Source organism: Podospora pseudopauciseta (assembly GCF_035222475.1).
Source record: "Podospora pseudopauciseta strain CBS 411.78 chromosome 2 map unlocalized CBS411.78m_2, whole genome shotgun sequence".
Classification (NCBI taxonomy): Eukaryota; Fungi; Ascomycota; class Sordariomycetes; order Sordariales; family Podosporaceae; genus Podospora; species Podospora pseudopauciseta.
Window position 1 is genome coordinate 1,798,714 of NW_026946663.1, and position 18,376 is coordinate 1,817,089.

The following is an 18,376-nucleotide window of genomic DNA, read 5'->3' on the forward strand; positions in this document are numbered from 1 at the left end:
CGACCTCAACAGAAGAAGTACGAGAGTACTACAAAAACAAACTTGAAAAACCAGTCAAATAAAAATATGATTTCTTCTCGTTTACATGTGCAAATCCACCTTCATTACGATGTCCCACTGCATGCATTGAGTAGATCTGTCTACCTCGAGTATAGCTTACTCCTGGTGAAATGCCGTTATCAGTTATCGTTGTTTGCCTGGAGAGCAAGCTGCTGCCGGACAGCTGGTGGAGCCTGTCACGGCGCAGGAACCTTGATAGGTGGGCCCCCACTCAAGCTCTGCCCGGTAGGTCTAACCCTACCTTTGGCCTGAGGCCACAACTCCCACTCGCTTGCGGCGTCCCCACCTATCCCACTTTCGGCCTAGCGCATCTGGCTGGCCTTCACTGGCACACGGCCAATTTTCAGCACACACAAAAAAGTCGTAGACCGACCATCAACCATCGCGCAGGGTAAGGAACAGCCAGACTACGCAGCATTTTGATCGGCTGGAGTTTGACTGATCAATTCTTTTTCTTTAGTTTCCTTCCTTTCCCCAGTCACTTGCGGAAAGATGTCGTCCTTCGAGTCTGTGGTATGTGTTGCCTCTCCTCTCCATATCGGCAGTTTGAATGCAATGCAATCGGAAGTCGAGCACGCACGACGAAACCGCCAATCTCTCAGCCACCGTCCAGCACACTGCGACGCACAATCTCGAAACCCCAACGCGAGCGAAATCAGCACCAGGACGAAGCAATTGCGAGGAGGTACAACCGAGAGAGGAGCGATGGTGGCTAATTCTGGTATCAACAGGTCGTGATCGATGGCAAGGGCCATCTGCTTGGTCGTCTTGCCAGCATCGTCGCCAAGCAGCTCCTCAACGGCCAGCAGATCGTTGTTGTCCGCTGCGAGGCCCTCAACATCTCTGGCGAGTTCTTCCGCGCCAAGCGTACGTCACACCCTTCTTCTTCATCGATATGGCACGGGAATTCGCGACGGGCGAGCAGTTGGATGATTGGAATTGCGCGTTGGAGGAGGGGCGCCGGGGGGGAGAACTGCTGCCGGACCGAAGGATGGAGGACAACATCAAGACGAACCAGTTGACTGACATTTGGAAACAGTCAAGTACCATGCCTACCTTCGCAAGATGACCCGGTACAACCCTACCCGCGGTGGTGAGTTGAACTCCTCTCGAACGATCGATGTCCGACCTAGTCTGACAATGTCTAGGCCCCTTCCACTTCCGCGCTCCCTCCCGCATCTTCTACAAGGCCGTCCGTGGCATGATTCCCCACAAGACCGCCCGCGGTGCCGCTGCCCTTGAGCGCCTCAAGGTCTTCGAGGGTGTTCCCCCTCCCTATGACAAGAAGAAGAAGATGGTCGTTCCCCAGGCCCTCCGTGTCCTCAGACTCCAGCCCGGCCGCAAGTACTGCACCGTTGGCCGTCTCAGCCACGAGGTCGGCTGGAAGTACCAGGACGTTGTTGCCAGGTGGGTGAAATTCCGGCGAATAGCCAGAAGTGACCGAGGATTGCAAAGACTGACTTTACTTTCCCCAGACTCGAGGAGAGACGCAAGGCGAAGGGCGCTGCCTACTACGAGCGCAAGAAGCTCGCCGCCAGACAGCTTTCCGAGGCGAAGAAGACCGCCAAGGTCGACTCCAAGACGACGGAGGCCCTTGCTGCCTTCGGTTACTAGAGATAGTGACCAAAATGCATACCTTTGTCCTTTATGCGATTTCATCTTAGATTGGCGCGGTGGTTCGGGGCATCATCGACTTCATATGCGTGGCTGGGTGGATAGGCAATGGGCTATCTAACAACACTATGCGTCCCCAGGCTTGGGAGCTCATAAAATAACTGAGATCAACCAATGGACAATGCGGTTGCATGGATGAAAAAGAAAGCACAAAAATACCCGGCTTTGGCAGTCTAGGCTTCGTCAGTGGTGCTATAGGGTGTGTGCCAACGTGCCACGCCTCATCGTTTTGACGGCCGAATCGCCAAGGCCATCCCTTCCATTTTACGCTGAATGAAACGACAATAATCTGCACCGGTGCTGGCTCTTTCTTTGGAATTGTGACATATGGGACACTGGTCAGCTGGTTGTCTCAAGTGAGCTGGTCGAAAGGGTTATCTGGGGTGGGATCAAGGGCAAGCGGGTGGGAGAAGGGAAATCGTCTCGAGGACGCGGTGGTGTACAGAGCTGGTCCTTGATGGACTCGTAGGCTCTGAGGCCTCGTGTGACAGGGATGAGTCCTGTTTCTATCAACTTGCCATCAATCCATCACACATGCGCCTATCTTTTGCTGTTTTGTCTCTGCCGAATCTGTGCTTTGTCGTATATCCAGTACCAGTCAGTCCTCCATATTGCCCAGACTTCCGTTCTTATCTTGTGGGGCATGACGTAGTTGGTGGTGATATGCCACATGTTCACTCGTTGAGGCTTCCTTCATGACTGGTATGCTTGGTGACCAATGATGAGAGAGTCTATGTCTTGATATTCATTGGTTAGGCCTGACGTCTTTCTATGAACGCTATGAGTCAAGATATAAGCTCTTATTATCATGCTTCTTAGACGGGGATATGTCGACACGTTATGTTTCAATTCGTCTTACTTTACCGCCAGAAGTATCTTTCATGCTGTTTAAACATGACAAGTAGAAAAGTTATCTCCAACGTGGAGGATTCGAAGGAAAAAGTTTGTTGATGTTGGGGCATTGATTCTGTTGCTGTGGTTCGCGAGGTGAAGAATATATCTGAGTTGTAAGAAGTTATTTACGAGTTGGGATATGGGTAAGCTTGGTAGCTGGTGGGAAGACACTAAATTGACCGTCGCTCATGTTTACGTGATACATCATCATATCTATCTACAAAGATAGGTTAAGGTACTTTTTGATAAAGTATGTGTAATGTGCGTAGAGGGATGTTGGATTCTGTGATGTGGTTTGAGGTTTGTATTATTGTATATGTCAATTTTTATAAATGTTCTGAAATCTTTGAAATACATGGTAAGTTTGAACTGTTATCATGTTTTTTCCATTCTTTAAGCAAATCCATGCTATTTTCACGGTTGTAATGCCATCTGGAACTTTGTCATTAGGCCTGTTCTAGGTAGTAAAATACCAAGGTGCCAAGGTGAAACATCTATGCTTGCTCATGGTTCGAAGTGGTCGGATAGGTGGTTATGAATTATTTTAATAGGTTGAAAATTATAATTATTTTGTCTATGCGAAATACGTAGGTATGTATTATATTTTCTCTCCAGAGGGTTTGTTGATGTGTCTTTAGTACCTTATGTATGATGGAAATATACATTTCACAACAAATCTCAGGTGCAGGTAAATCAAGATGTTAGAATCGCATGACAACTTGACAAGTATCCCGCTAAACACAAAGTGGAATCTTGTAACAACCAGGTAGTTTTCAAATTTGCCTTTCTCCTTTTTCTCAGATACCTTTACACCTCTTTGCCGCTGATAATATTCAGTGATTCACAGCTTGCCAGCCCCCGTACTCCCACTCCTCACACTCCCCTTCTCATCCGCCATCACCACCACACTCCCGCCCGATCTCCGTCTCCTCACAAACAAAAACGCCATCAACCCCACAATTCCCAACACCACAAGCGTAACCGCCGCGCCAACAACCCCAGCAATAGCATTCGGCATGCCCCCTCTGGTGAACATCTCAGCAGCAACACCAGTATACGTCGCGCAAAACCCATCGCTGCTCCCACAAGCAGAGCACCACTCCTCCGCACTCCCAATAGCCCTCCTCTTCATCTCCCTAGTAAACTCCCCCCAAGAGAGACTCTCCCTCCCGGTCCCAAACAGCGGCCAAGAATCCAACCCCCCAGCAGTCCCATTCTTAAACAAAAACCTCACCCAAAGATCCTTCTCCTCCGGGAAAGAAGTCCTCGTCTCAGGGGAATAAAGCTCAAAAGCCATCGTAGACGCATAATCAGGCAACCCATAAAAACTCTCACTCACCTCCGTCAGCCCGGCAAGTCCAAAAAACGCAAGAAACGCATCGTAGCTCCCCGCCAACAGAGAAAACTTGAGCGCGCCCTCCAAGGCAACAGTTTTGTTCAGCTGCGTCAGGATGGCAGACGATAAGGTCCGAGCATGGATCGACCGCTCAGGCTGCGAGGCATTGAAATTGTATGCAAACTCTGCGCTGTCGGCCAGGGTGCGGAGTTGGAAGAGTTGGGAGGGGGAGATGGAAAAGGAGGAGTTGTGCAGCCGGGCGACGTTGATGAGGTCGTAGATGTCGTAGGCGGAGGCGTAGCTTAGATCTTCTGGGGAGGTGATATCATATACCGATTTTAAGACGGGAAAGAGGCTTTGGTAGAATTCCCGGGTGGAGGTGAGTTTGGTGGTGAATTCGGGGCTGGATTCGAAGGATTGGCTGGCTTGGGTGACGGCTGGGCAGTTGTCGTCGCCTTTGATCCAGATTGCGTCGGGGGAATTGGGGGGGATGCCTTGGAGGGTGATGTATTGGTAGCCGTTTAGGGGGGAGGTGGATTCGCTTCCGTTGTTGAGGGTTTGGGTTGCGATTGAGGGGTTGAGGTCAGCGAGGGGTGGGTAGAGGCCCTGGAGGAAGGCAGTGGCGGTGTTGAGGAGGATGCCTTGATTTGGAGCGGAGGCGTAGATTTGGGAGGGGACGTAGTTGAATTCGGAGATGTTGAGGATTTGGTGAGGGGAGCTAGATTTGATGTAGCGGGCGCGGTAGTCGCTGCCGATTTGAAAGTTTTGGGTGGTGCCGAGGTTGGTGAGGGTTTGGGCGCCGTAGTGTTTGGTTGTTCCTTGGAAGTGTTAGTTGACTGATGAATGATATTCATGTCAGAGAGGTGGTACTTACTATCTCCGTGACGGGTGAAGACAACAACTCCATGGACCGTCTCCGCCATGGCTCTTCCCGCCAACAGGCTCAGCATAGTACCAGCTGCAGCAGTGAACATCTTGACTGCGGACTAACTTTCCGGATGATAGAAGCTTAGTTGCAAAGACCAGTATTCAGAGCTACCGCATCGATATAAAACCTCAGGGCCGGCTGTAACGACGACGGGAAGTGGGGGAAGCTCCGGAGATGCGATAGGAGATCCATCTTCCCCAATCCACTTGCATTAGATCCCGGCCTATCTACCATTCGAACCTATCAGCGCCATAATGGCCCGTCAAACCTTGGAGTTGGACCATGAAAATTAGTCACTCTCGAGTCATGGAGTCGCTACGACCTGCCCGTTTGGTTCCAATCTGGCGATCCTTCCACAAACTTGGCGGAGGTCGGCGGTTGTCGATGAAAGCTTGTATGCACTTCATTTGATGAAGAGAGACATGTTGCTCAAGTTGCAGAAACAGAGTGGGCGCAGTGTTGACTTTGTGTCCCTTCTTGGTATTTCTGACAGATCATGGCAAGTCAGATATTTCTGCTGCGACCTTAACAATTTGTCTTGATCGTTTTCTGAACTAACATAAAAGTGTATTGCAACATCGACAAAACAGATGACAACATCAATGGCAACTCTTCAAGACTCTTGCAATTGTTTTCGGCGAAAGCCGCAGACTTAACCCTTCTTTCTGGAAGTTCCTTTCATCGAATCAAACAGGGAGCTTGGCTCAGTTGGAAGAGCGCAGGTCTCATACTTGGCAGTATGATCTGAATGTTTAACATCAGAGTTATCCTGAGGTCGTGAGTTCGAGCCTCACAGTTCCCACTATCTTTTGCCTAGAGTCTCGAACACACCCGTACAATTTTGCGGAGCTTTGTTTCTTGGTATGATTGTGTCTTTTTGATGTTGTCGGGGTTAGAATTATTCCCTAGAGTTATGGGGGAGAACCGATGGTTCTGTCTCAGAGCTTGGGCGAGGAGCATGACATCAACGCGCTCCACTTGGCAGCTAAACGATAACTCCGAGAATGAAGCTCTTATCGTGATCCTTATTATGAGCAGTGGTTCTGATATTGTGTTCAAGGAAAACAAGTACCTTTTTGGTAATACCCTCCCTCTCTTCTTTTGTCAAGAGACCCAACTGCTTGGAACCATAGCTTGCAAAAGATCCCTGTCCTGTTAGCGAACACTCACATCAGAGTCAGAGACAAGTTCACCATAGTTAGCTAAGGCCATCACTTCTGCAGAGTGAACGCTGTTTAATGACATCGCAACTAGCAAGTTATCTATGTCTCATCTTCGTTGCGCTTTAAGCCTCCCCAACCATAATTACGTCTCATCATACAAATGCGTCAACTACAAGTACAACCCCTCGGGCTCACCCTCCTGCTTCGTCCGCAACACTCTCTCGCGAGCGGCGCGGAAGTCGGCCATCTGTACCCGCATTCTGCGCTCTCGAAGAGCCATCAAACCAGCCTCTGAGCAGATAGCCTTGATGTCGGCACCTGACAGATCATCCTTCTGCGCGATAAACTCCTCAAGATCGACGTCCTCATTAAGTGACATCTTGCTAGTGTGGAGTGTAAAGATCTTGCGCTTGGTGTTCTGGTCGGGATTCTCAAAGAGGATCTTTCGGTCGATACGTCCGGGTCGGATCAGAGCGGGATCAAGAGACTCGATCTTGTTGGTGGCCATGATCACCTTGACGTCACCGCGGTCATCGAAACCATCAAGCTGGTTGAGAAGCTCCAGCATAGTTCTTTGGACTTCACGCTCACCACCTGATGTCGAATCGTAACGCTTGGTACCGATAGCATCAATTTCATCGATGAAGACGATTGACGGGGCATTCTCGGCAGCAACCTTTTGACATGTTAGCAAGGAACCACCAATCTTGGGCAGACGAATGCTTACCTGGAACAGCTGGCGAACCAACCGGGGGCCGTCACCGAGATACTTCTGAATCAACTCGCTACCAACAATACGCAGGAAAGTGGCCGAAGTCTGGTTTGCAACCGCCTTCGCCAGTAACGTCTTTCCGGTACCGGGGGCACCGTAGAGAATGACACCCTTGGGAGGCTTGATACCCATCTCCTCGTACAGCTCCGGATGGAGCAGTGGCAACTCTACAGATTCCCGCACCTCCTGGATTTGCTGCTCCAAACCACCGATATCCGCGTACGACTCCGTAGGCGCCTTGTCGAGCTTCATGACGCTGACTATGGGATCCGCGTCATCTGTGAGAACACCAACGATGCTCACAGTCTTATGGTGAAGCAAGACACTGGCGCCGGGCTCCAATAGATCCTTGTCAACAAAACTCATGATGCTTACATAATACTCTGGTCCAGTCGTGCTGCTGACAATGGCATGGTCGTCGTCAATCATCTCTTCAAGGGTTCCGACTCCCATTGGGCTACCACGCATGTCGTCAACACGGCCACGTTCATCGGCATTGCGATCCGCAGCCTCGGCTTCCGAGGCAGCTGGAACGGCATTGTCCTTGGCGGCTTTCGCCTTGCGCAAGCGCTCTTGGTTCTCGACATATTCCTCCTCGAGCAACAGGTGGTCGTGAACACGCTGCATGCGCAACAGCCTGAGCTTGCATCGACTGGTCGGGTAGACGGGCGGTAACTTGGCGGCGGCACTGGCCCCGCCGGCTCTCTTCTTCTTGCGACCGATGCGGGTGGTAGGTCTCGGGGGAGGTTCGTGCTTGTGCTTCTCCTTCTGTTACGATAGCATCGTCAGCAACGTCGGAGTCGATGACGACGGATTATTGTCAGTAGCAAACCTTCTTGTCCTTGTCATCCTTGCCATCGTGGCCACCTCCCATACCCGACTGGTTTTGACCCTACGGAAAGTTAGCAAATAGTCGAGCGACTCGAGCTTTGGTAATCGATAAACCGACCATTGTGACGGTGGGACCTCAGGCCGCCGGAGCTGTGAATGTGAAGTGGTTGAGGTGTGTCTAGGGTGGCCAGCTTTTAACTGGTATCGACGGTTTCGAAGTCTGCGACGATGACGGTGAAAATGTGCCGGGCTGCGAGTGGTGTCGCTGATTCCCGTTGCTGCTTGCTTTGTGATGCTGGAGTTGAAGCTGGAAGCTGGCAGCTGTGTTGGGAATCGCCTTGCAGGCCAGGCCACCAGGCGGCAGAGCGACGCGACATCTGGGTCCCGCCCTCCGCACGAGCCAACTACGCAGCCTGCAATTTTGACCAATGGCAGGCAGCCCTGGGACCTGAGTGCACAGACCCCAGTTATGAGCCAACATGTAGGAGGGGCATGGATTGATGATGGCAAACAACGGAGCCCCGGAAACACTGGCATTCCATTCTCATTGAACACCAAGAGTACGGCGCCAACCAGAAGCTTCTGTGTAGCATACGGATAACCTGGAAAGGTTCCGGCCTTTGACAGAGAGGTGGCTCAAAGGCCTTCCATGAATCCATAACCGTCTCCTGTGTTTCCCAAGAAAGCCCACGTCTCTGCCGCCCGACTTGTTTACGTAGTGTGCTGCATGCAATATATGCAGGCCGGTGTATCACTCCTGCCTCCCCATCCGCCTCGTCTCGAACATCAGCGCTGTTTACCTTTTTGCAAAGACCGGTCTCCTGTCTCCGCTTCCGCCATACCTGCTCTCAGATAGACCAAACGTTGGGTGATCCACGATCAGAGCCACGAAGCCGGAGGTCACTACCACCTCCTTAGTTTCCAGGGTCCTTGCGCTTGTTGCTACTGTTACCCCTCCAAAGTTGGGTTTCTGACTTCGTTGGCCCCTCCCAACCTTTTTGCTCCCAGACGACAACACATGCCAACTCTTCCGAGAGTCTCCGCCAAAACCTTCGACCCGCTGTGAAAATTGAAAGTTCCTAGTCATCTCTACCAACTTGCACTTTTAAACAACACTCTCGTCCGTCTCCTCATCGCACACGAACAACCCTTGCTAGAAACAACCCGGCTTCTACCCGCTTCACACAACGACCCATGGCCTCAACACGTGAGCGCCGAATCTCCAAGGAGCTCAGCGACCTCCAAAATGACCCCAACTCCGGCGTCAGCGCCCACCCCGTCGACAACAGCCTCCTTCACCTCAAGGGCATCTTCCCTGGACCCCCCGACACCCCCTACGCCGGCGGCAACTTTCAGGTCGACATCTTGATACCCGAAAACTACCCCTTCAAATCCCCAGTCATGAAGTTTGACACCAAAATCTGGCACCCAAACGTCAGCAGTGTGACGGTACGTCAGACCAAACTTGACCAAAATAGTGGCGGCGGTGGTGGTGGTGGTGTAAGATATCGGCAAAATGGAACAATACCCCCCGAAACAGCAGCAGCACCACCACCACCACCACCACCACCAAATAACCACCCCTTAGGAGAGAAAGAAAACTGTTTGCTAACCAAACCTCCAAACAGGGTGCCATCTGCCTCGACACCCTCGGCACAGGCTGGTCCCCAGTCGGCACCATCAAAATGGCCCTGATCTCCCTCCGCATGCTTCTCGAATCCCCCAACCCAAAGGACCCGCAAGATGCCGAGGTGGCCAAGATGATGCTCGAGCAACCCGAGGCCTTTGCCCAAAAGGCGCACGAGTGGGCAGTCAAGTACGCCGGCGCGCCGAGGAGGGACACACCTGTGCACAACTACCAAAAGGTTGCTCCGCCCCCGCCGAGGGCGGACGATCCGGAGAGGTATGGCCCTTTCTATCCGCAAATACCAGTCAAAAAGTTTAGGCTGACATGATTTTGTCTTGGTGGAACAGGTACCAAGGCTACAACAAAGACCTCATCGACCGCTTCGTCCACATGGGCTTTGACCTTGACGCCGTGGTCGAGGCGTTCAACTATGTTGGTATTGATCGCAACGGGGGCGAGGACTACGTGTTGGAGGAGGCTTACATGGGGGATATCACTGCGCGGTTACTCGGTGAGCAGTGACGGGTTATCGTGGTGGTTTCAACCAACCTGGGCGGGGCAACGACAGCAAGTGTAATCAGGAGGGAGGGGATGTCTGTGGTAGTCCTTTACGTTTGCATTGGGGAACGGAGTTTTATGGCTATGGGCAGATTTAATTGGGGGTGGTGTTTGTGACTTCGATGTCTTTACAGGGAGTACTGGCTTTCTTTTCTTTCCTTGACAATTAGAGCCCGGCTCTGGATCGGGGCTTTGGTGCTGTATTTATGGTCCTGTTTTCACAAGTGGAGAGTATAACTAATATCTCTGCGTTTTTCATCATTGTGAGCGTTGGTTTCTATATACATGTCTTACGCATTCTTCTGTTTCAACAGGTTGTTGTGTTTAGGCACGTATAGTCAGGTCTTTCATGATTCAGTCACAACATATGACCTAAATTATTTTTAAGCAGCTTTACAAAAACAGGAAACCTTGCCATGCACACATACACGACAGATTAGGTATGACCCCCAAGCCCGCCGTTAACCCCCCCACCGCCGCCAGTCTATAAAGATTCAAGGATATGATAAAATGCATCAAGGGGCAAAAGTGGCTGTATCACACACGCAGTATCTCTTCGTCCGAAGTGTCCCGGCGCCCAAAAGTTAATCCTCTCTAGTAAACCCCCCGCCCTGATGTACTGAACCGCATCCGCTTGCTGTTAAACAAAAGTAGAAAAAACATGTACAGTGAGTGGCTAGCAAGAAACTAGCATGGCATTTCACCTATGACTTCGTTCTTTCAAAGGAGGTCACGTCTGACGAACTCGTCACGGAGGGCCTTGCCCAAGCTGGCGGGCGAGCGCTCGACAACAACACCGGCAGCCTCGAGGGCCTTGATCTTGGAGTTGGCATCACCCTTACCACCGGCGACGATGGCACCGGCGTGACCCATGCGGCGGCCGGGGGGAGCAGAGATACCGGCAATGAAAGAGACAACGGGCTTGCCGCCGTTGACGGTGTTGTACTGCTTGAGGAAGTCGGCAGCCTCCTCCTCGGCGGAACCACCAATCTCACCGATCATGATGATACCATCAGTCTCGCCGTCCTCGAGGAAGACCTTGAGGCAGTCGATGAAGTTGGTGCCGCTGAAGGGGTCACCACCGATACCGACGACGAGGGACTGACCGAGACCAGCCTGGGTGGTCTGGTTGACGGCCTCGTAGGTGAGGGTACCGGATCTGCTGACGATACCGATGCGGCCGCGCTTGTGAATGAAACCGGGCATGATGCCGATCTTGCACTGACCGGGAGCAATGATACCGGGGCAGTTGGGGCCCACCAGGCGGGTCTTGTTCTGCGACTTGAGGATTGAGGTGATGCGAACCATGTCTGTGGGAGAATCCCCATGTCAAAAAAGTTGCTCTTCCAGTTTCTGGGGTTGTTCCAGGGAACCACTAACCATGCTGGGGGATCCCTTCCGTAATGCACACAACGAGGGGAATCTCGGCGGCAACGGCCTCCTCGATACCAGCGGCGGCGAGTGGGGGTCTAGGATTGCCGGCAACTTTTGTTAGCGCCATAATGGGGTCGCTGGGGGGTATGGCATTCGGGAATTGCTTACGGCACGAAGATGGCGGTAGCGGTCGCGCCAGTCTCCTTCACAGCGTCGCTGACATTGGCAAAGACGGGCAGGCCGAGATGCTCCTGTCCAGCCTTCTTGGGGTTTGTGCCACCAACAACCTTGGTTCCTACAACAGGGCGGGATATGCGTCAGAATCGGGTGTTTTCGTTGCTTCGGCTCCACCTGTCAGGCATCGTTGCCCATGGGGAAGATGGGTTTACCATAGTCAATCGCCTGCTGCGCGTGGAAACTGTTGGCAAACAAACGACGTCAGCACAATGAGTTCATCGCAACCTTGAGAAGGGGACCTCCAAGTTTGGAGGGGAATGAGTTGAGTGGTCTTCCGCTTAATCCCCGCTTGGGCGCATCGCAAAGCGGTCTGCGATACAGCGGGCGGCGGGACTGTTTCTCAGCATGTTGGAAAAACAACTTACGTTCCCTGCTTGCCAGTGAAACCCTGGAAGAGGACCTTGGTGTCACTGTTGATGCGGAGGTTGTTGATGGTGCTGGCGTAGGGGGTAGCGTTGGAGCTGTAGCTGCGCTGGGCGAGCTGGCGCAAGAGGTTGCCGGCGGGCTTTGATTGTCTGAAGGCCTGCATTTTGTTTGATGTGTGTGTGTGCTGCAGACAGGAATATAGAGGAGGAAAGTCGCAGTAATAGCGGCGGGAAGGGGGAGACGGGGGAAGGTCAATGGGAAATATCAACGGTAAATGTCGTCGGTATCTTTCAGTTCACGAGGTCGAGTGCACCGTCATTTCTCCAACAGCCTACCATGTCCAAAAATGTCTCCCGCTCTTGGCAGCTTCAGGGAACCAACCGCATCTCCATCTTTGACAGCATGGATCCACACCGCCCCCATTGGCCGGCAATCTAGGTCCCTGCTGCGACGGTGGTAGTGTTTTTCCGATGTCCGGGTACACCTTGCGGCACGCTCGCCCTACACATTGGGCCGATTCAAAGCGGCTGAGATTAGGTTCACACCCATGGGCTATGGGAGGGGTGCAATCAAGCAAATCCTTATCGCTTTCAACTTGCCCCGCCAACGAATATTGAAGCTCTGACAGACCAACCACGAAATCGAAGAGCAGGACGAAAGGCGATTTATTGCGCCGACGACTATTACGAACAGACAATTAGCCCCTGAGGCCAGATTGGAGGGGAAAAATTATCTAAAATGGCTACAGCAACTATTACCACCACCATCCGCAAGAAGGATGCGAACCTTCCACCAGAAAACGAGCGCTATCTGCGGTGTTGCGCAGATGTCGCCAACGCCCTGATCGAGGACCACGAGGCATCCAGAGACCCCAGCAAGCCCCGGAAGGATATCAATCTCAACAGCCTGCGCTCCAAGTTCGCAAAGAAGCACAAGCTCAACAATGTCCCACCACTTACGGCCATCATCGCTGCTGTCCCCGAACACTACAAGAAATACATTCTCCCCAGGTTGATCGCAAAGCCCATCCGAACATCGTCAGGTATCGCCGTAGTGGCGGTTATGTGCAAGCCTCACAGATGTCCACACATTGCCTACACAGGAAATATTTGCGTCTATTGCCCCGGCGGCCCAGATTCTGATTTCGAGTACAGCACACAATCCTACACCGGATATGAACCAACCTCTATGCGCGCCATCCGGGCTCGATACGACCCATTCGAGCAGGCCCGCGGCCGTGTTGACCAGCTCAAGGCTCTGGGCCACTCTGTTGACAAGGTGGAATATATCATCATGGGCGGTACCTTTATGTCGCTTCCCGAATCCTACCGCAACGAGTTTATCTCCCAGCTTCACAATGCCCTTTCCGGATATGGTACGCCCGACGTCGACGAAGCCGTCCGCGCCGGCGAGCAAAGCAATATCAAGTGCGTCGGCATCACAATCGAAACCAGGCCAGATTACTGTCTCGCCAGTCACCTAACAGACATGCTCCGCTACGGCTGCACCCGTCTCGAAGTCGGCGTGCAGTCCCTCTACGAAGACGTTGCCCGTGACACAAACAGAGGTCACACTGTTGCCGCCGTCGCAGAAACATTCTGCCTTTCCAAGGACGCCGGATTCAAGGTCGTTTCCCACATGATGCCTGATCTTCCCAACGTGGGGATGGAGCGCGACCTGGACCAGTTCAAGGAATACTTTGAGAACCCTGATTTCCGAACTGACGGTCTGAAGATTTATCCTACCCTCGTCATCCGTGGGACAGGTCTCTACGAGCTATGGAGAACGGGGAGATACAAGGGCTACACGCCCAACGGCCTCATCGACCTCGTTGCTCGCATCCTGGCTCTTGTACCGCCATGGACGCGTATCTACCGTGTCCAGAGAGATATCCCAATGCCCCTCGTCACATCCGGTGTCGAGAACGGCAACCTCAGAGAACTCGCCCTGGCTCGCATGAAGGACTTTGGCACCTCTTGCCGTGACGTCCGCACCCGCGAAGTGGGTGTCAACGAAGTGAAAAACAAGATCAGACCAAACCAGATCGAGCTCGTGAGGAGAGATTACACCGCCAACGGAGGATGGGAGACCTTCTTGGCCTACGAAGATCCCAAGCAGGATATCTTGGTTGGTTTGCTTCGGCTGAGAAAGTGCAGCGAGAAATACACCTTTAGGCCAGAACTCACGGGGCAGCCGACGAGTTTGGTCAGAGAGTTGCATGTGTACGGCATGGCTGTTCCGGTGCACGCTAGAGATCCTAGAAAGTTCCAGCATCAGGGCTTCGGCACGTTGCTGATGGAGGAAGCGGAGAGAATTGCGAGGGATGAGCATGGGAGCGAGAAGTTGAGTGTTATTTCGGGTGTTGGTGTGAGGAGTTACTACAGGAAGTTGGGGTACTGGTTGGATGGGCCTTACATGAGCAAGTGGCTGGATGGAAGGCCGGGGCCGGAGGAATAGATGGTGTGATGATGATAGCTTTACATGGCCAAAGACCGGTTTGCATGAACAGGCGTTTCTAGGAAAGAATGGGAAGGGATGTATTGATGACTGAAAAGAAAGGACGTTCTATTTTGTGTGTATTTGTTGACAGGAAAACATAAGCAAAGGTGCTGATACATGTCGTGATGTTGGTTCACCAGCCGCATTGCTCGGCCACAGACAGCCACAAAAGATCCTTGGCACTCACCCGGTTTTCTTGCCCCTTTCCCGGCTGTTGTCATCTCAAAAACACAGTGAAGGCGTGATACAAGGTATGTATCACAGCAGTTCAACATCACTACACATCAACACACAACTCTCCCTCTAGTCACTAGCTCCTCATCATGATCTCCCCGTCGGACATATGCCAATGTTTACCACCAAGCCAAGCCCTCTCAGCAGGTCATATCTGTATCTTAGAGGTCTAGTTCTAGATGAGCAAACGACATGGGCTCAATGTCGTCAATTTATGCTTGTTTCCCAGCGGAAACTCTAGTCCAAAAAGTGACTAGCGAAATGCTACTGTCAGATTGCCAAGACGGACGGGTACTGGCTTGGCTATGGTGAACCGGCGGTAGAGAGACGAACTAGCAGCTACACGGCAGGCGAGGGGAACGTGATAGGGCTGAGAGCTTATATCTTCCGCTTATGGGACAAGCTCGTGATATTGTCGACCAGGGACGGAGTTTTTGCAGGCCTGGAGGGCAGAATGGTGCGTTTCTGGGCGCAAGGCTAGTGGCTAGCCGATGTGAACTGGCGATGTTCGAACTGGAGGAGGTTGCGGCGTTGGGCATTAGAGGCCCAAGAGCATCAGGCAGAAGGATTCTGTTTGGGGTTGGGCGAATGGATGTCTCGAAAGGGCGATTGCGTGCTCGTGAAGGTGATCGCGATGGATGCTGAAGGAGGTATAGGTCAGTCTTGGGGTCGGGCAAGGCTCGGTGGCGGTCATATGATTGCAGGCAGGTTCTGTGAAAGCATCAGTGGACTGTGCAAGGCGACAAGGGGTGAGGAAAGCAATGGGGTTATATGATGGCGAGCAAGGGGACAGGATGAAGTATAAAAAGGACCTTGAGTCCTCTCTTTACCAGCATGTCTTCACCACCATCCAGCATCTCAAGCCCATCTCAATCAACGCCAGCATCACCTGCCCGTACTCAACAAGTTCTCTTCGTCAAACACCACCGCCACAATGCGCTTCACAATGAAAATCAACCTCGCCCTCGCCCTCGGCACCTTCCTCCTCGGAGCAGAGGCTGCTCCCGCTCCCGCTGCCTCTGCCCAGGAGACCGCCACCACCACCACCGACAAGGTCTTCAAAATCCACACCGACGACTTCGTCAAGTACTTCCCCCCAGGCACCACCCCTTCCCCCTCAGATGAAGCCATCCCCGCCGCCGTAACCACCAGCAAGCTCAAGCTCAAGCTCCGCCACCCCTCCGAGTCCCCCGAGACCTCAGAGAACGCAGCCGCCATCCTCACCAAGCGCGGCGACTACTGTGGGCATTCCTCCTTCCACAACGTCCGTAGCAACGCTTCCCCCACCACCGGTGACTGCTGGCAAATCTACCACAACATCGCCGGCGGCGGCTCATGGCAGGTCTGGACTTCTGCTCATCGCACTCTGGTCTCGTATGGCGGGTGTGAGTTTGGTGTGGAAATTGATCAGGATTGGATCTCGTTTCAGTATGTAGGCGCGTGGGACATTAGGGATTTGATTCGGGACTCGATTAACAACTATGCTTCGGGGGGTAAGGTTGGGACTTGGGGGGAGATGGAGTGTGGTATTAAGTATACGAAGTGGGGGTTGTTTTAGGGGAGGAGGTTGCTCTGGAGGTGGATGGTGATGAAGGGGAGAAGGGTTTGATCGAGGGGAGGTGTTGGGAGATGGGGATGATGATGGTGTGGATTGGTGTTTGCAGTCGCGGTCGCGGTTGGCGTTGGGGGCGAAGATGGGTGAGGGAGAGGATGTGTCGAGGACTCGAGGTAGTTAGTGTCAATGAGAGCAGACGGTATCAAGAAGATGTAACTTTGAGATTCAGGGTATTTCTGATGGTGATGTGACTGGAGCATTACTGCATGCTGTTTCTGCTTTCTGCTCAGTGATAGTTGACCGTGGATCAAGGAGGGATGCGTGGAAACCGGGCTGTTAAAGTCGACAGTGGATGATCATGGATAGATCTGCCTTAGTCCTTGGGAATGGGGTGGACAGCCTAAAGAACTGACGAAGAAATGCCAGTAGGCGTCACGGTCAGAGAGTTTCCGGGGAATAACGACGAGGTTGATGGGGTGCCTGGAAGCAAAGGCGAGACATGCGGGACTGCCGTTGTGGAAGGTGGGCGGGAGGGAGTGGTCCAGTGGGCAGGGCTGACCAAGAGCCAGCGCTACGCTACCCGCGTTACGCTACCCGCGTTACGCGTTCCCTCCTTCAAGGTTCACCGTGATTTGCATCCTATCGTCTTTGGACTCAAGCGATCAGTATTAGTTTATCTGGATAATCCCCATTCTCCTTTCTTGTGTCTGCCCGGACAAAAGCCTGGCTACATTTCTGGCCCACAAAGCATTATAGGTTTTTAAAAGGTAGACTTTTGACAGGGGCCTCAGAGAGTTCTATTCCAACTTGAAAAGATATCTCAACACAAACCGAGGGAGCTAGGCAGTGTTGATGCAAGGCCGCTGATGTCGGCCGCCCGCCAAGCTCAGATCTGGAGGTGGTGTGCTGTTCCAAGGGGTAATTTCCAGTTGCTTTCGGGCAATACTGTACAAAATAGATACCTGGCTTCAAGTGCCTGCCACGCCTGCCCAATGTTTGCACCATTGACTAATGTGGGTGGTCGAGTGCCCCTTGAGACAATCCAAAGTCTCCCACACAATCACCCGACCGCCGACGCCTGGTGCAACAGACCACACGGCAGGCTTTCCCACTCTCCTTTCCATCCATGCATTAGTTTCTCTGTCACACCTCCTTCTCTGTAACTTCCACTTGTTTCTGTCCGTTTGTCTCCCCCTTGTCCTTCTTGGTCGTTGACTGGCACACGCGCTCCGGGACCGACATCTCCACCACCAGACTCCCGAGACCAGTGACATCCGCGGTGTTGCTAAGATCAAGAGGCTCTCCCTCGAAAGCGTGAGACAAACTGAATATTGCTGAACCCAAAGCCTCCCGACGTGATCTTATCACAGACAAAGCTCCATCCCTAGGTGCTGCCTGAAGTTCGAGTTCGGTGAGGCAACCTGAAATGGCACGCTTGTCAGCTTAAGCAGGAAGATGCATAATGTATAGTGCAATATGGACATACCGCTCCGTATGAAACTCTCCGTTTCACACCAGGCTCCGAGGCCTTGGAGGCGTTGATCTCTCGCGTTATCTTGGTGGCTGCTCGTGGCTGAGCGGTTCCGTTAGCACCGAGACCTCACGACCCTTAACTCACTGCAGATACGCACCCATTGTGACGCGACCAAATCTTGCCTTGAGTGTTGACACGATGGAAGGGGTTAGAGACCTCAGTAGAGCACTTCCTCAAGACTCTTTCGTCTTATATATGGGAATAGATCCATCATTTTTACTACAGGACAAGGCCCATGTTCTCTCAGCGGGAGGAGCAAGAGTGGTTGCTGACTGTTTCGTTGATAGATCATATTGCTTTACTGCAGCTGTCCTTCTCGGCGGTGATCCGCGGCAGCAAGGTCGCTGAAGACATCTACCTGGACGAAGCTGAGGAACGCTTTGCAGGCGCGGCAGAAGCAACACTGTCAGAATGCGTGTGCGTTTGCTAAGAATTCGAAAAGTATTACTTGACCACCACATGACCGAATCATTCTCCGAGCTCTTCTAGTTGTCAGAGCCTTGTTTACAAACTCGATGACGACCATCTACCTAAGGTACCTATCCTTTTTGCCCCACTCGGGGGCCACGACAATCTGCCTTATCAACATGGCCCTGATGTGAGATACCAGCATGTACCTAATTCTACCTATTCAGGGGCTGAGATTGAGGAGATTGTGCCTTCCGCATGGGGATATGTCTTACAAGACGGTAATCCTCAACAAAAGTGTATGTACCTCGTTGTAGTTGCAATGT

The 18,376-nt window shown here is 52.4% G+C and overlaps 6 protein-coding genes and 1 non-coding gene across 7 annotated transcripts; 4 read left to right on the forward strand and 3 right to left on the reverse strand.

The window, feature by feature from the left end:
- Nucleotides 1-153: 153 nt before the first annotated feature.
- On the forward strand, nucleotides 154-2,090 carry RPL16A (60S ribosomal protein L16A). Its single transcript, XM_062909505.1, has 5 exons — nucleotides 154-573; nucleotides 792-927; nucleotides 1,100-1,153; nucleotides 1,209-1,467; nucleotides 1,536-2,090. The coding sequence occupies exons 1-5, from the start codon at nucleotides 553-555 to the stop codon at nucleotides 1,672-1,674; spliced, it is 609 nt and encodes a 202-aa protein (XP_062768297.1). The 5' UTR covers nucleotides 154-552; the 3' UTR covers nucleotides 1,675-2,090.
- A 1,147-nt stretch (nucleotides 2,091-3,237) lies between these two features.
- QC763_204680 (uncharacterized protein) lies at nucleotides 3,238-5,450 on the reverse strand. The gene is made up of 2 exons (XM_062909506.1): nucleotides 4,839-5,450; nucleotides 3,238-4,782 (listed from the first exon to the last, which is right to left on the reverse strand). The coding sequence occupies exons 1-2, from the start codon at nucleotides 4,936-4,938 to the stop codon at nucleotides 3,470-3,472; spliced, it is 1,413 nt and encodes a 470-aa protein (XP_062768298.1). The 5' UTR covers nucleotides 4,939-5,450; the 3' UTR covers nucleotides 3,238-3,469.
- Nucleotides 5,451-5,585: 135 nt separating this feature from the next.
- Nucleotides 5,586-5,694, forward strand: QC763_0034480. Its single transcript has one exon. It is a non-coding gene; the product is annotated as a tRNA-Met (tRNA).
- A 401-nt stretch (nucleotides 5,695-6,095) lies between these two features.
- Nucleotides 6,096-8,139, reverse strand: RPT2 (ATPase of 26S proteasome regulatory subunit 4; the record flags this gene model as incomplete). Its single annotated transcript, XM_062909507.1, has 4 exons — nucleotides 6,096-6,731; nucleotides 6,783-7,595; nucleotides 7,660-7,719; nucleotides 7,858-8,139. The coding sequence occupies 4 exons, from the start codon at nucleotides 8,137-8,139 to the stop codon at nucleotides 6,225-6,227; spliced, it is 1,662 nt and encodes a 553-aa protein (XP_062768299.1). The 3' UTR covers nucleotides 6,096-6,224.
- A 6-nt stretch (nucleotides 8,140-8,145) lies between these two features.
- Nucleotides 8,146-11,063, forward strand: ubc1 (Ubiquitin-conjugating enzyme E2 1). The gene is made up of 3 exons (XM_062909508.1): nucleotides 8,146-9,107; nucleotides 9,287-9,561; nucleotides 9,633-11,063. The coding sequence occupies exons 1-3, from the start codon at nucleotides 8,853-8,855 to the stop codon at nucleotides 9,805-9,807; spliced, it is 705 nt and encodes a 234-aa protein (XP_062768300.1). The 5' UTR covers nucleotides 8,146-8,852; the 3' UTR covers nucleotides 9,808-11,063.
- LSC1 (ligase of succinyl-coa) lies at nucleotides 9,883-12,337 on the reverse strand. The gene is made up of 5 exons (XM_062909509.1): nucleotides 11,820-12,337; nucleotides 11,607-11,635; nucleotides 11,386-11,512; nucleotides 11,224-11,312; nucleotides 9,883-11,153 (listed from the first exon to the last, which is right to left on the reverse strand). Exons 1-5 carry the CDS (start codon nucleotides 11,981-11,983, stop codon nucleotides 10,564-10,566), a joined length of 999 nt encoding a protein of 332 aa, XP_062768301.1. The 5' UTR covers nucleotides 11,984-12,337; the 3' UTR covers nucleotides 9,883-10,563.
- A 3,150-nt stretch (nucleotides 12,338-15,487) lies between these two features.
- Nucleotides 15,488-16,111, forward strand: QC763_204722 (uncharacterized protein; the record flags this gene model as incomplete). Its single annotated transcript, XM_062909510.1, has 1 exon — nucleotides 15,488-16,111. One exon carries the CDS (start codon nucleotides 15,488-15,490, stop codon nucleotides 16,109-16,111), a length of 624 nt encoding a protein of 207 aa, XP_062768302.1.
- Nucleotides 16,112-18,376: the final 2,265 nt, after the last annotated feature.

Bases quoted from the DNA above. Each gene is read 5' to 3' on its own strand.
- QC763_204680 (XM_062909506.1), bottom strand. From the start codon at position 4,938: ATGTTCACTGCTGCAGCTGGTACTATGCTGAGCCTGTTGGCGGGAAGA. The intron at 4,783-4,838 runs GTAAGTACCACC...AACACTTCCAAG, and splicing joins CTTCACCCGTCACGGAGATA to GAACAACCAAACACTACGGC.
- RPL16A (XM_062909505.1), top strand. From the start codon at position 553: ATGTCGTCCTTCGAGTCTGTG. The intron at 1,154-1,208 runs GTGAGTTGAACT...GACAATGTCTAG, and splicing joins GTACAACCCTACCCGCGGTG to GCCCCTTCCACTTCCGCGCT. The intron at 1,468-1,535 runs GTGGGTGAAATT...TACTTTCCCCAG, and splicing joins TACCAGGACGTTGTTGCCAG to ACTCGAGGAGAGACGCAAGG.
- LSC1 (XM_062909509.1), bottom strand. From the start codon at position 11,983: ATGCAGGCCTTCAGACAATCAAAGCCCGCCGGCAACCTCTTGCGCCAG. The intron at 11,636-11,819 runs GTAAGTTGTTTT...GTTTGCCAACAG, and splicing joins TTCACTGGCAAGCAGGGAAC to TTTCCACGCGCAGCAGGCGA. The intron at 11,154-11,223 runs GTTAGTGGTTCC...ATTCTCCCACAG, and splicing joins GGAAGGGATCCCCCAGCATG to ACATGGTTCGCATCACCTCA.
- ubc1 (XM_062909508.1), top strand. From the start codon at position 8,853: ATGGCCTCAACACGTGAGCGCCGAATCTCCAAGGAGCTCAGCGACCTC. The intron at 9,108-9,286 runs GTACGTCAGACC...ACCTCCAAACAG, and splicing joins CAAACGTCAGCAGTGTGACG to GGTGCCATCTGCCTCGACAC. The intron at 9,562-9,632 runs GTATGGCCCTTT...TTGGTGGAACAG, and splicing joins AGGGCGGACGATCCGGAGAG to GTACCAAGGCTACAACAAAG.